At 45.3% G+C, this 13445-nt stretch overlaps 1 protein-coding gene across 1 annotated transcript in view; it reads left to right on the forward strand.

Annotated features, from left to right (window-relative positions):
* Window positions 1–13445, forward strand: part of ADAMTSL1 (ADAMTS like 1) — a 372341-nt gene that overhangs the window by 321835 nt on the left and 37061 nt on the right. The window contains exons 22-23 of the mRNA XM_084832134.1: window positions 10511–10690; window positions 12884–13018. Coding sequence (XP_084688260.1) covers window positions 10511–10690; window positions 12884–13018 — 315 coding nt within the window. The remainder of the gene's footprint in view (window positions 1–10510; window positions 10691–12883; window positions 13019–13445) is intronic.

Below are 13445 nucleotides of genomic sequence, written 5' to 3' on the forward strand. Positions count from 1 at the left end.
AAGCTCTCTAAATGCATTATTTCAATTCATGGGAATCTCAGTGCACATTTCAGGGACAAGTCTCACTGGCCACAATGGGAGTTACTTCTGAGTAGACACACATATGTTTGTGCTGGGAAACAAAGGGAGGGGAAACCAGCCCCCTTTCTAACCTGATGCTGTGCAGGAACGAAGGTCTGAATTAGTTACTTCCAAGGACAATAAACCAAACAATGGAGAATTGCAGCTTGGGGAAAACGCTTTACACCCCATAGGGAATTAGTGCTTTAAAATGTGTTATTTCAGTTGAGGGGGAGCTCTGGTGTGCGCAATCAGGGTACAAGCTTCATTGACCACAATGGGAGTTACTTCAGAGTAGACATTAATTGGTTTGTGTTGGGAAACACAGGGACAGGAAACACCCCTTGACTGGGGTCATGGTGAAAGCCACACCGCTGGACAGGGCTAGCCTACCCGACGTCAATGCAGGGGTTGGGGCACACTATACTGTGGAGAACCCAACTTGAAGGGAAAAATCGGACTTTAAGCAGTCTCCGGAAATCCGTTTTTTCCCTGATAAGCTCCAGGGTGGCTGCTGGACAGCCATGACTAGAGGTGCACGAAAGTCACTTACCTGGTCTCGCAGCTTGCTTCGCGGTGGGGGGGAGGCGCTTCGCTGCTCCCCCCGAAGTTCAGGCCGGGGGGGGGAGGCTTCCCTCCTCGCCCGGCCGAAATTCAGGCCAGGGAGAAGCGCCCCGTCTCCCCGGCCACGAACTTCAAAAGGGGGGGGGAAACGCCCCTGTGATAGGCTACGTAACGATTAACGTAGCCTATCACGGCTAGATCTGCAAAGTCAGCCGTGATAGGCTACGTTAATCGTCACGTAGCCTATCACGGGTGACTTTGAAAAAAAAAAAAAAAGCGCGTACACAAATGGCGGCCCCCATAGGGAGCTGCCATTCGCGTTCCTTATTTGGCCCCTGTAGTCTACGTAAAGATTTACGTAGACTACAGCGAAAATAAGGGCAACGCTATTTGCTGGAGGCTATCTTGGCCTCTAGTTAGAAAGCTCTAGAACAGGGATCTCCAACATGGTGCCCATGGGAATCATGGCACCCATGGGCACCTCCAACTGTGCCCTTGAAGTTCTCGATTCCCTGCCCCCTTCAAAAATTTATTTTTAATAAAAACCTTGAAAAATGTTAGGGTGCCAGATTCTTCCTGTTCCTGCACCTGCTGTAGATCAACTGTTGGTGGGCAGGCAGAGAAAGAAAGAGTTGCTTTCTGGCCCCACCCAGTCTTCCTCTGACCATACAGACCTTTCCCTTTTGCTCGCTCGCTCACTCTCTCCCCCCTCATTCCCAGTCTCTAGTCCTGCTATTTCTCTCCCCACATACTGTTTCCTTGCTATTTCTCTCCTTTTCTTGTCCCTAACCTTCCTCTTTCTCTCCCTTTCTAGCCTTGCTCTTTCTCTCCCCTCTTCCCCTTTGCCTTGCTATTTCCCCCCTCCCTCTCAGCCTCTACCATTGCTATTTCTCTCCCCCACCATCACCTTTTTAGCTCAGCTTTGACTAGCCAGGCCTGCACAGCATCCATTATGCAACTAGCCACATCCACTGTGGGAACCATTTTGTGGGGGCACCCACAGCAGTCTCTCAAATTCTCAAGCATGTCCACGGGTCCAGAAAGGTTGGGGACCCCTGCTGTTGAAGGACTGAGTGAATCTTTACTTTAATGGGGATCTCAGTTCAGTAAAAGCCAGCCCCATAGCAGAGACTGATGATTGTTTATCCAATAATACGATAGCCTCCATCTCTGATGTCAGTGGTGTAGCCAGCAAATTAGAAAATTACCTAATGGCTGGACCCACTTTAATGACTACTATACACTTACATATCAATAGCCAAAGCTGGTCTGAGCCGGTCAACCTATTAAAAAAAAAGGCATAAAGGTTTTGGCTGCACTTTTTAAGATAAAAAAGTGAGATAAACCTATTAAAGTTACTTGGCAGGATGCAAACTGACCAGATGCTCTAGGGGGCACTATGGATCTATACCAGAAAAAGGGTTGTGTTGTCACACCCAACACAACATAACACATCTTAAATGGTGCTGAGAAGCAGCCACTTCAAAATGTCAGGAAAAGGGTGGGGGCAAGTCAGCCACAAGGATTGAGGAAAAGGGAGGGGACAACATTGCGCACATAGCTATATCACAACCGCTGTGCAAATGGAACATAGCAAGATGTACACGTCAAAAGAGTGCTAGATTCCTTGAAGTGTGGACAGTCAATGACAATTCTGATGGTAGCTTATAGCAATAACCATTATTGATAGCACTAGCAGTCCTCTTGACAGCTTCATATGTTCATATTATTATAAAACTACGATCATTTATAATAATTAACCCAGCAATGTAACCCCAAGGAGTTCTAGAGGTATCATGTCAGCAAACTAAGTCCTGTCCTGTGTCATCCTGTCCTGTGTCATCTGTCCTACAGCAATGCTACACATAGAAAATCTTTGTACTGGACTAATGAACTCCAGACTTCCATTGAGGAGGCACATGGCTATCATATGAAGCATAAGAGTTGTGTCAGAGCTAATTAATGTTACTTTGAATGTAATTATATATGTTACAGTAACTGTACACAATTTCATGAATGCTAACATTTACATGCAACCACTAACCATCCCAAATTAATTTTGTGGATGTCCAGAAAGCTCAGAGAGACACCAGTGAATGTCGACAGCCACTTAAGTGTGTTAGGCAGCACACACAGGCATTCACAACGTTCATTGGCAATGATTAGCATTCACGGCTGCTATCAACATTGACCAGATTTGGGGCACTCACTGTAATATCTATCGTATATAGGTACATGCTGGACCCGCAACAAAATATTGCTTGGCTTGATGAAAGAACTGAGTGCTCCAAATAACCCCTCATTTCTCCCTTCCTCCAGCTGTTAATCTGCTTTAGGGTCCCACTTCCTCACTCTCTGCCTCTCATTTCATACCTCCATTTTGTCCTCCTCTCTGTCTTGTCAGTTGTCCTACCATTTCCCACCCTCTCCACTTCTGCTCCATCTCTCATATGCTTGTTTGCCTCCTCCACCCCACACGCCCCCTGCAATTTGCTTGCTCCTGTTTCTGCTTTTGGTGTCCCTCCTCTGCCTCCTCCTTCATCCTAGCCACCTCTGCTCCTGTCACCTCCATCTCTCTTTCACCCATCCACCATCCCCCCACCTCTCATCCCTGCTTCCGTCGTCCCTCTGTGTCCTCCACCTAGCTGTCTCTGCCGCCCTCCCTCCACGACTTATCCTCCCCACCTGCTTCCTCCTCTCCAGTGCTCCACTACCATCATTTCAGTTTCATGGCACCAGGAGGCTCAGTTAAGTGCCTCATTAGGTTGTGGGTAAGTTCACCATTCCCTGCTCCTTCCCTCTCCTCTTTCCTCTGTGGTTGCGGGCATGCACAATCTTCCTGTTTTCATGTTTTGGTGGGGTTTGCCTCTTAAGGTTGTTCTGTGTTTACTTTTAAAAAGAAAATATTTCTTCTACACTTCTGCAAACCATAGGATTCACCGGAGCATACGGTACCTCCCTCTTGTTGCTCAGCAGCCCCTTTGGCTACCAAGCTGTCAGCACACTGGCACTGAATCCATCATCAGAAGGCGGGATATAGTGCACACTGGTTACAATGCAGAGAACAGTGTGTGCAGTCAGATCTCATTGCTAAGTACGGATGGCAAAGAACCATGAGCTCTGTGGGTATGTAGCCAGCAGAAGGGAACTCTTGGCTGCATTTGCAGTACTTGCTCACTGGAACACAGCCAGTGTATGTAGATTAATTGGATGGCAAATGGCGAGTGTGCACAGCATCCCTTCCCATTCACGAGTAAAAGAGAATAATTGGCAAGTCAATGAGTGGAAGAAAATGATTAGGACACTTGATTATCCTCTGAGAGATTGTGTGTGGGAGTTGCACTCAGTGGAGACCTCACAGCACTTACACCCAACTATATTGTTTTGTGGGGGCCTTTTGGGTTAAAGAGGAGAACACTGATTAAATGTAAGGCTGGACATGTTGCACTTTCATGTAGTCTGCTCCTTGAAAACAAATGTCCTTAATTACTATAATAAAATGGAGTGGCTGGCTGAGGACAAATATGGACTTGAAAGAGCCAGTGGAGATGAGCTGCACCCAGTGTAGAAAGGAAGAGATTGAGTCATTAAGAATTATGTAGCTGGCAAAGCTCATCTGGTCCAGCTCCCTCTTACAGAACAAGATAAATGTATCGTTGGCACTCAGTGCCAACTCATACATTATCTTTGCCAGCTCTCTTGCACACTTCACCACTCACACAAGTAGCATGTGTACGTGCGCAGTGTGTAACATTGCAGGAGACAGTTCACAGAAGATCGTGGCTCAGCTTCTGAGAGTGGGGACTAGTTCTGCAAAAGCAGAACTGCTTGGTCATGGAATCTGAATTGTGATCATCTTCTTGCATGAAATGTGTACAAGGGCTGGCAAAGGTGATGTAATGCAAGAGTTGCGGACTGAGGAGAAGTTTGTTCTCTCTCTCTTTACAAAATCAATGTAAGCTGGGGGAGGCTTTGTTTTTTTACCATGTCGTGGTTAGAAGTATACAGTTCGTCATCATGTCTGCTTTGTGTAGCCAAGAGTTCTCTGTCTACAAGCTCCCACCATTTAATTTCCCCTCTTACCCCACTCAGCTGACATAGGATGAGATTATGGTAGGTGTAGCAGTTATACAATGATTTCACAAGGCACACATGGTACCATTCCATTGGAAAGAAGATGGTCCTGTTGGCATGTGTCATGATACACAGCAATAACCCAAGTAATTACTGCTCTCTCCGGGATTAACAAAAGAAAACAACAGTATTGTTCTTCCTGTGATCAGAGCATTTACAGATTAAATCCTGGAGCCTTCTAGCCTTCTCAAGCCGCAATACTGTAAGAATCTGGAGGAAACTAGGTGACATTCACAAAGCACCTGTGAGACCACCTGTAGTGTTGAACTTTAGTACAAAGAGTACTATATCTAACTCTTTAGTACAAAGAGTTAGATATGCACACAATGTACTTTGGTTGCTGTTTTTTCTCCTCTCCTTTGGATATGTGGCTTACGTATTTAGTCAGTGGTGTAGTGGTAAATTTTGAAATGCAGGAGCTCATAGTGGCACCTCTGATAGTGATAGCCACGCCTCCAAGGAGAATCTGTAGTCACTCCTCTAGGATGTGTGTGTGTGTGTGCGTGCAGAGTGGGGGGGCGGTGGGGAGGTGTAAAGCGGCACAACAGCAAAGCAGCAAGTAGGCTCTAAGTAGGCAGGCAGTCTTAAGTTAAAATATATAAGGAAGATAGACTGACAGAGTAATTTCAAAATATATTTAGAGTTCAATGTTTTGGCTTCTGCCGTCATCAGTAGTTGTGGCCAACCATACCTGCCTTTAATGCCGGCCCTGTATATGAGTCAGTTCCACTTCTGAAACTCGGCAGGTCTGGCCCAGGCCTCTTTTTCTGATGTGAGCCTGATGGAGAACCCCATGTAAATTGCCCTGAGCTCTTTAGAGGAAGAGCCAGCTACCCGTCCGATAAAGAACAGTAGGGTAGAACAGTGGCTGGGAAATATTATTTTGCAACTTTATGGATTACATAGCCCACTAAAGGATAGCTCTTCAATACAAACAAAAATAGCTTCAGCCAGAAGCCCAGCAGGCTTCAGTGGAACTGTGCCCTTCTTCCATCTGGAGATATGGCTCTTAAACATCATTCTTATCTATTCTCTCTTTCAATATAGAAGGGAAATCACAGTGTGACATCCCACTATGAGGATTGCCATAGCTTCTTTCAGCCATTCACTTCCTTTTCTCTCTTTCCCTCTCCCTCTCTCTAATGCCTTCTCCCTTTTATACCCTTATGTCCATTAGCACCACAGGTGACAAACTGCATGAGATCTAAGATTCAAGAAATGTTCTTGCTCCCCCAACTGTTGATGCCATGGAACAGCAGCTTCATCCATGCTTGCACCTGTGTCTTTCAATTGCACTTTTTGAAGTCCTTGCCAGCTCGCTGTGATCTCAGTTTCATTACCCATTACTTTGGAATAAAGTTCACATGAGAAGGATACCGGAAAGCCTAGTGGCTGCTCGCTGCCATGTACTCTTTCTTTCCCCTTCTTCTCTTTCCCATGCAGTTTGCTTCATGCAGGTGGAACATTTGGCTTTGATTATTTTCTGTTTACCTTGAGTTGGGGGGGGGGGAGAATAAGTCTTTTGTACAGGTGATCAAAGTTATAAAAGTACTGAAATCTTTGGATATATACTGTTCTGTATCAAAGGCAGCTGCATATTGCAGCAGCAACACTTCGAATCAAAATCTTGAAGCCCTTAGTTTTATCCAAATAAAATCCCCTTTGTTGTTTGTGGAACCTTGATCAGAGTCAGGATTTTTGGATTTTGTTTCACGTGAGTTGGCAGCAGCCAACTGCCAAGAAGAAATGTGAACATAATGTGGTGGTGATGTGATTTTTATTCATCACCTGAAAATTATACAGTTGTTGGGCTCAAGATGAGAGGTGTCTATTACAGAATAGGATGTGCCTTAACTAGTGTAGCATTGGACTGAAGTGCTGGATAATTGTCCATTCCTGCCTGAGCTCTGAGCTCTGTCTGGGTTTGAAGATGATGTAAATTTCCACTTGATTCTGTCCCACCATTAAAGTGTCTAATGAAAAGATGATAATTCCTTCTAATGCAGAACTCAGGCTGGCTGTGCCTATGGCTTTGTATGCAATACAGCTCCACTGAGACACTCCATGGCACACTCTGGTGGACCTCAAGATTTGCAGAACTTGACAAACAAGAAGAGGCAACAACAATAAAAACATGCCACACCAGAAAACTGAAAAACAAAGAGCATGGTACAGAACATGTGCATGTCTGCGATCCTACAAGAGAGGGGAAAAGGAACAGGGAGCGAAAAGTGAGCAAGAGGTAGGAGGAGGGATTCTGAAAGTAGAAAACAGTGTGACTGATGGAAACATGAAGAAAGAAGAGTACGCTAGGGAACACAGTGCAACCATATATATATATATATATATTTTTTTTTTTGCAGGACCCAGATTCAGTACATTGTTTCCCTCCTGTCCCTCCAAGGGGGAGATCTGCCTGAGCCTTGCACTCTTCAAGAGTTGGCATCTATTGGGAGATTGCTCTCCTCCTGTCCAGACAGAACTGGAGTGGCCATTTATGCATTGTCAAAAAAGAGAAAATAGATCACCCCAAAAGGAGGGCAGAGGGGGGACACAGATTTGCATGAACTTTGCATATGCCAACGTATACATATAGATGAAAATGTAGACATAGCTACTATCATTTCAGTAGAAATACAATACATCTCACCATAGCGGGGAAGACTCTGACCCTGATCTCTGGGTGCTAACTGTTGATGGGCAAGTTCAAGGGCCCTCCCTGCTCTCCCTTCTGACAGTTCTTTATCTTTAAACAAGATTTGGACAAAAGAGCCCTTGAAATAGAGGACTGCCCTCTGTAAAGTAGGACACATGGCCACTCTAGAAAGAACTCTGCCACCGTTGCACTTGTCTTGTGGCTACAGTTGTGAAGGAGAGGGCGGCCTTGCAGCCATCAACAGGCAGAGGGTGAGGAGCTGCCAGAAGGAAACACCAAGATCCCCCCTCTGTGAGGGAACAGGCCTCAAAACTGCCAGCTGCTCGCTTTCTCACTAAGGAGCTCTGGTGATTTGTGGGAGTGCCGGGGGGGGGGGGAGGGGATGAAATATTTAGGGACATTCCATTCTGTGTTCCCCCTCCTTTGTGGGGGGAGGGGGACAATGTAAAATTTTAAATATTTGTATAAGCCATTCAGAGCTTTAGGGATGGAGAAAGACATGAATCAAATAAGGGTGCAATCCTACGCATGTTTAGACAGAAAAACAGCATGTTCAGACAGACATGTTTAGACATGGCTGGCTGGGGAATACTGGGACTTGTGAGACTTTTTTCTTTCTAAACATGCGTAGGCTTGCACCTTAAATCACTTTTGAATTCTAGGCGCTTCTTGATATTGAGGGACATATCAATATATTTGTTTTTCATGGGCTGAAAACAAGTTAACCAAGGGCCTGTCTTCATGGGAGATTTGCTGTGGATTGGGACCATTTGGAGGTCCTTTTTGGCACATGATATTATGGCCAGTCTGCAGCCACCCTGGAGTTTACCTGTTGGGAAGCCGCATTTTTGCAAAGTACTTTTACTCTGCTGGTTTTCTTTAATTCGGCTCCCCTGCAGTTCAGCTGCTATGTGCCCATCCCTTCACATTAAATTCGGTATGATCAGGTGTTTCTAGGGGTGCCTTTCACCTAGCTGTGACCTCATTAACCTAGGTTCCTAGAGTAACTACCCTGCCTTTCCAGCTCATCAAAGTTGGGCCCAGTGCTCTTCAACATTTTTATTAATGACTTGGAGGAGGAGGTGCAGGGAATGCTGATCAAATTTGCAGATGACACAAAATTGGGCGGGATAGCTAATCCCTTGGAAGACAGAAACAAAATTCAAAGTGATCTCGATAGGCTGGAGCGCTGGGCAGAAAACAACAGATTGACATTTAATAGGGATAAACGCCAAGTTCTGCACCTAGGAAAAAGAAACCAAATGCACAGTTACAAGATGCGGGATACGTGGCTCAACAACAATACAAGCGAGAAGGATCTTGGAATTGTTGTCGATCACAAGCTGAATATGAGCCAACAATGTGATGTGGCTGCAAAAAAAGCAAATGCTATTTTGGGCTGCATTAATAGAAGCATAGCTTCCAAATCCCAGGAAGTACTAGTTCCCCTCTACTCAGCACTGGTTAGGCCTCATCTGGAGTACTGTGTCCAGTTCTGGGCACCACTCTTTAAGAAGGATGCAGACAAGCTGGAGAGGGTCCAGAGGAGGGCAACAAAGATGACCAGGGGACTGGAAACAAAGCCCTATGAAGAGAGACAGAAAGAACTGGACATGGTGAGCCTTGAGAAGAGAAGACTGAGGGGAGATATGATAGCCTTCTTCAAGTACTTGAAAGGTTGTCACAGAGAGGAAGGCCAGGATCTCTTCTCAATCATCCCAGAATGCAAGACACGGAATAATGGGCTCAAGTTCCAGGAAGCCAGATTCCAGCTGAACTTCAGGAGAAACTTCCTGACTGTTAGAGCAATATGACAATGGAACCACTTACCTATTGGTGGGCTCTCCCACCCTGGAGGCATTCAAGATGAGGCTAGACAGCCATCTGTCAGGGATGCTCTGACTTGGATTCCTGCATTGAGCAAGGGGTTGGACTCGATTGTCTTGTATGCCCCTTCCAACCCTACTATTCTATGATTCTATGAAAGCGCTAGAGCGCTCTCCCTGCCTTCAGAATCACACTGTACTTCCTTTTCACCAGTGGGAGTAACTAGCCTCCATTTCCCAGCCCGTCCCACTTGAGAGCCTTCTCGGATGCTTGTGTAACTTTGTTTCTCTGATGCTTGTGTTACTTCCCTGCTTCTCTGCATGGAAAGAAAGGGCTGGCTGGAGTTGCCTCCCTCTGCTGCTGCTGCTACCACTGTCAGCCACCTCCTCTCCTGCATTCTTTAATTTTCACTGTATCACCATATCAGTACAGCAAAATACCAGGGCTGCAGGCTCCCCGTTCCTGGCTGCCTCCTCTTGCTAAATAGCTAATACTTAAAACAGCATGGCTCCAATTTTCTCAACAGGACAAAAGTGCTATAGATTCTCAATGGGGGGAAAGCAGGCTACAGAGGCTGCAGACTGAGAATGGATGAAGCAGCTAGATCGCTGTATTTGCTCCTTGGAAGTGCGCAACTGGGGTTTTATGACTGGACAGCACAGGCTGCAGACTGTCAATGGGTGAAGCAGCTGGATCCCTGTATTTACTCCCTGGAAAAGGAGAAAGGGGGAGGGAGCTCTAACTCCCTGACTATTGTCTGGAATGGGGCAAAATTGCGCTGGCGGGGTGCTCTCATGGGGAGCCTTCAGATGCTGTTGGGGATAATAATGTGGTAGCTGGAGGGAGCCTGGACAGGAGCAGGAAACCAGCCTCTCTCATTGGGTGAGCAGCACCTGCCAGGTTGATGACATTCAGTTCTACTCCCCCCACCCAACCCAGAGGTATGTTGCTTTCGAGCGCTGTGTCACCTGTGAAAAGCAGATTTTTAAGGTACGATACACTCAGCTTTTCTTGCTTCATGTGTCCCTGACAGACCAAAGCTAATTTCATGAAAATCCGGCTAATACTCCAATGCACTTCTCATTCTGTGGTCATGAAGATCCCCCCAGCCCCAGTTTTCTCTGAGCCTGTTTAAAAAAAAAAAATTAAGCTTGGGTTTTGCTGAAAAGTATCTCTTACTTCAGTTCTTCTCAACAACACCTTGCAGAGTGTACATAATGCAAACTCTCTTTTTCTCTCTGACTTTATTTTAATGTATTCTCTTACCAGGTGTGCCTGAAGCAGAACTCACCTGGTTCAGGAATAAAATCAAGCTGGCCCCTGGACATCACCTGCATGATGGTTCGCTGCTGATTACAAACGTCTCTCTCTCAGACCAGGGCTTGTACTCCTGCAGGGCAGCCAACATCCGTGGAGAGATGACTGAAAGCACACAGCTACTGGTCTTTAGTAAGCTAAAAGAAATTACACCATCGTTTAAAAAGCGAATGATTCTTATGTTTTTATTTTTCACCTGCATCACTTAGGATTGAAAATGTACGCCAAAGTGACTTTTCAGTGCTTCCAGATGGAGGGTTCCTAGTGCTACCAACCGAAAGGCATTGTGCAGCTACTCTGTCTTTTCCTCCTTAATGGATTTACTGCTGTAAGAAAAAAGATGAAAGAAGCCGAGGAAAAATGCAAGAGGGTTAGGAGTGGAAGGCAGCGCTTTCAGGAACCCCCATAAAATTATGTGAACAAGGCGAGGCGATGGCATGATAAAAAGCCTCATCTGGAAGCACACACAGTCATGGCCAAAAGATATAAAAGACAGAGGTTCAAGGCCAAACTAGATCAAAGAGTGGACCTTTTAACCTTGCTGATGATCTCTTACCCACCCAACACCTATTGAAATCTCTAAGATCTGAAATAGCCCTCCTGCACTCCCCCACTCTGGCTTCAGGCTTCCGAGAATGTCGTTTGTATTTGAGAACATTATACCAGCTTTCCATGCTGGCTGAAGACAGAATTAGGCCCTGCTCCGGAACAAGCTTTCTCAAATGAAAGCAATATCCTCCTGTTCTTGGTCACATTCCTATTGGAGAAGCAAGCCCTGTGGTAAAACATCAAGTGACACGGACCAATTTCACACCTCACTGACAGATGCATAAACCTAACTCACCTCTATTTTTTTGTTTAAAAAAACTACGCAAAACAGGGACTCAGTTCACGGAAGGGTGAAGTTTATTTTGTCTTGGGTTTCATGATAGCAGGCAGTTTGAGCTTAGCTGGGTGATTTGGAAAGACATTGTCAGGCCCAAAGCATGGGTGGAAATGTGTTCCTAGAGCTGATTTATGGTGCTTGCTGATGGATTTTCCTTCCTAATAACACGTTTGTGCCATTTTTACTCCCTACTGCTTGAGAGATGAAAGACGGGGTTGGATTGAGCAAATGCTACTGTAGATTTGCTAATGAAGTGTGCACATTCTGGAGGGCCTATGCGTATTATTGCTTCCCAAATCATATGAAAGTACCCATGGTGGACCTCATTTTTCAGGGCTTGGTGCTTTGCTTGTTTTTAGTCTCTGTTGGCTCAAGTTTTGAGGGCAAAGCATGCAGGCTTGCCTCAGGAATTCCCCTTCAGTCTCAGTCTCTCTCTCTCTCTCTCTCTCTCCTTCTTTTAAAAATATACAAAATCCATTGTTTACACAAAGGCCTAGTTCACACACACATGTACTAATCACTGATGGCTGACAGCTGGATATGTGAACTAACTCCGCTGAAACAAGCATTGTGACTTATGCCAGCCAGAACGACATGGTTGACTAGCCCAGGCAAATCATCGCTTGATGCAGAAGTCATCAAGTGAGGTGGAAGTCATCAAATGATGAGCAGGCATGCGTGAACAAGCCTTTAGTGGAGTTGATGTCAAATTAGGTGGGAAATGGGGGAGACTGGTTTTCAGAAGTTCTCTGAGTGCAAATGTTTCTGAATTAAAGGTTTGGCAACCAGCTCTGAAGTCAGTTGGAGAACTCCCAGTGCTGCAGGGCGACTTAAGACATTTTCATGCTGGGCAAAGAAATCCATGAAGCTTAGTGTCTTTTCTCCTGAGAGAAGCTTAGCAGACTTTCTGTTGAGGATCATAAGCATAGAAATAAAAGTGATATCCATCCCATTGTATTAATCCACCACAGCATCTAATCGTCAGAGGTAGACAGTCACCAAAAATGGAGGCCATGCCTCTTTCTAAAAACCTGTCTTCTGTGAAGCTGATTAATCCTTTGAACATATCCCATCACACTGTGTTCCATAGGTTAATGATTGGCCTTAGAATAAATTGAATAACATAGGTTAGTTTTGTTCATCGGCTGGCCATTGAGGCATAGCACTGGGTCTGTCAGGGATCTGCCTGCCAAGGATAAAAATGGTTCTGTCAATTTCATTCGTTTATGGGCAGAGGGCTGTTGAGTTTTTGTTCCTGTTGTTTTACCATTTCTCTTCTGCCTCCTATTCATTCAAGCAGAATATATTACCCTGTTGGAGAAGCTCATATTCCAGTGTAGCAAATAATACAGTGAATAGCATTAAATAGCACCAGGAATTAGTCTTGTCAGTTAAAAGACTTCTTTATCGCATCTTAAGTCTTTTCAATGTGTTCCCAGATCCACCACAACTCCCCCGCCAGTTGGAAGACATGGCAACAACTTTATCCATAACAGGGCCAGGTGTTCCTTCTGTGATAACATCTCCTTCAGGAACAAAAAAAGTGCTGAGCCCTGGGAGTTCTGTGCTCGTAGGTAAGTTAAACTGTTTAAAATTGACTTGCATTTTAACTATCAGGGCAAATAGAAATTGTGGGAAACAGTCTCCCTTCCCCCAGCATTGTTGCTGTAATCCAGCCTTCCCCACCTGGTGCCCTCCAAATATTTTGGACTTCAACACCCATCAGCCCCAGCTAACATGGCCAATGATCAGGAATGCGGGGAGCTGCAGTCCAAAACATCTGGAGGGAACCAGTTTGGGGAAGGATGTTACACTAACTCCAAACACACATACACAGCTGCTTTTACATTTTTGTTGTTGTTGTTAGTGAGAGATCTGATCACAGATCTACTCCCTAGTGTACCAAAATACTATGTGATTATTGTAAGGAATTTGACCCAGAAAAATGTTGGCTTCTCTTTGTACAGACAAAAAATAATCTACTTAGAGGGCTCGTGCTTG

The sequence above is a fragment of the Heloderma suspectum genome, chromosome 2 (genome assembly GCF_057233095.1).
Source record: "Heloderma suspectum isolate Gila_16-S chromosome 2, 16-S_ref, whole genome shotgun sequence".
In the NCBI taxonomy this organism is placed as follows: Eukaryota; Metazoa; Chordata; class Lepidosauria; order Squamata; family Helodermatidae; genus Heloderma; species Heloderma suspectum.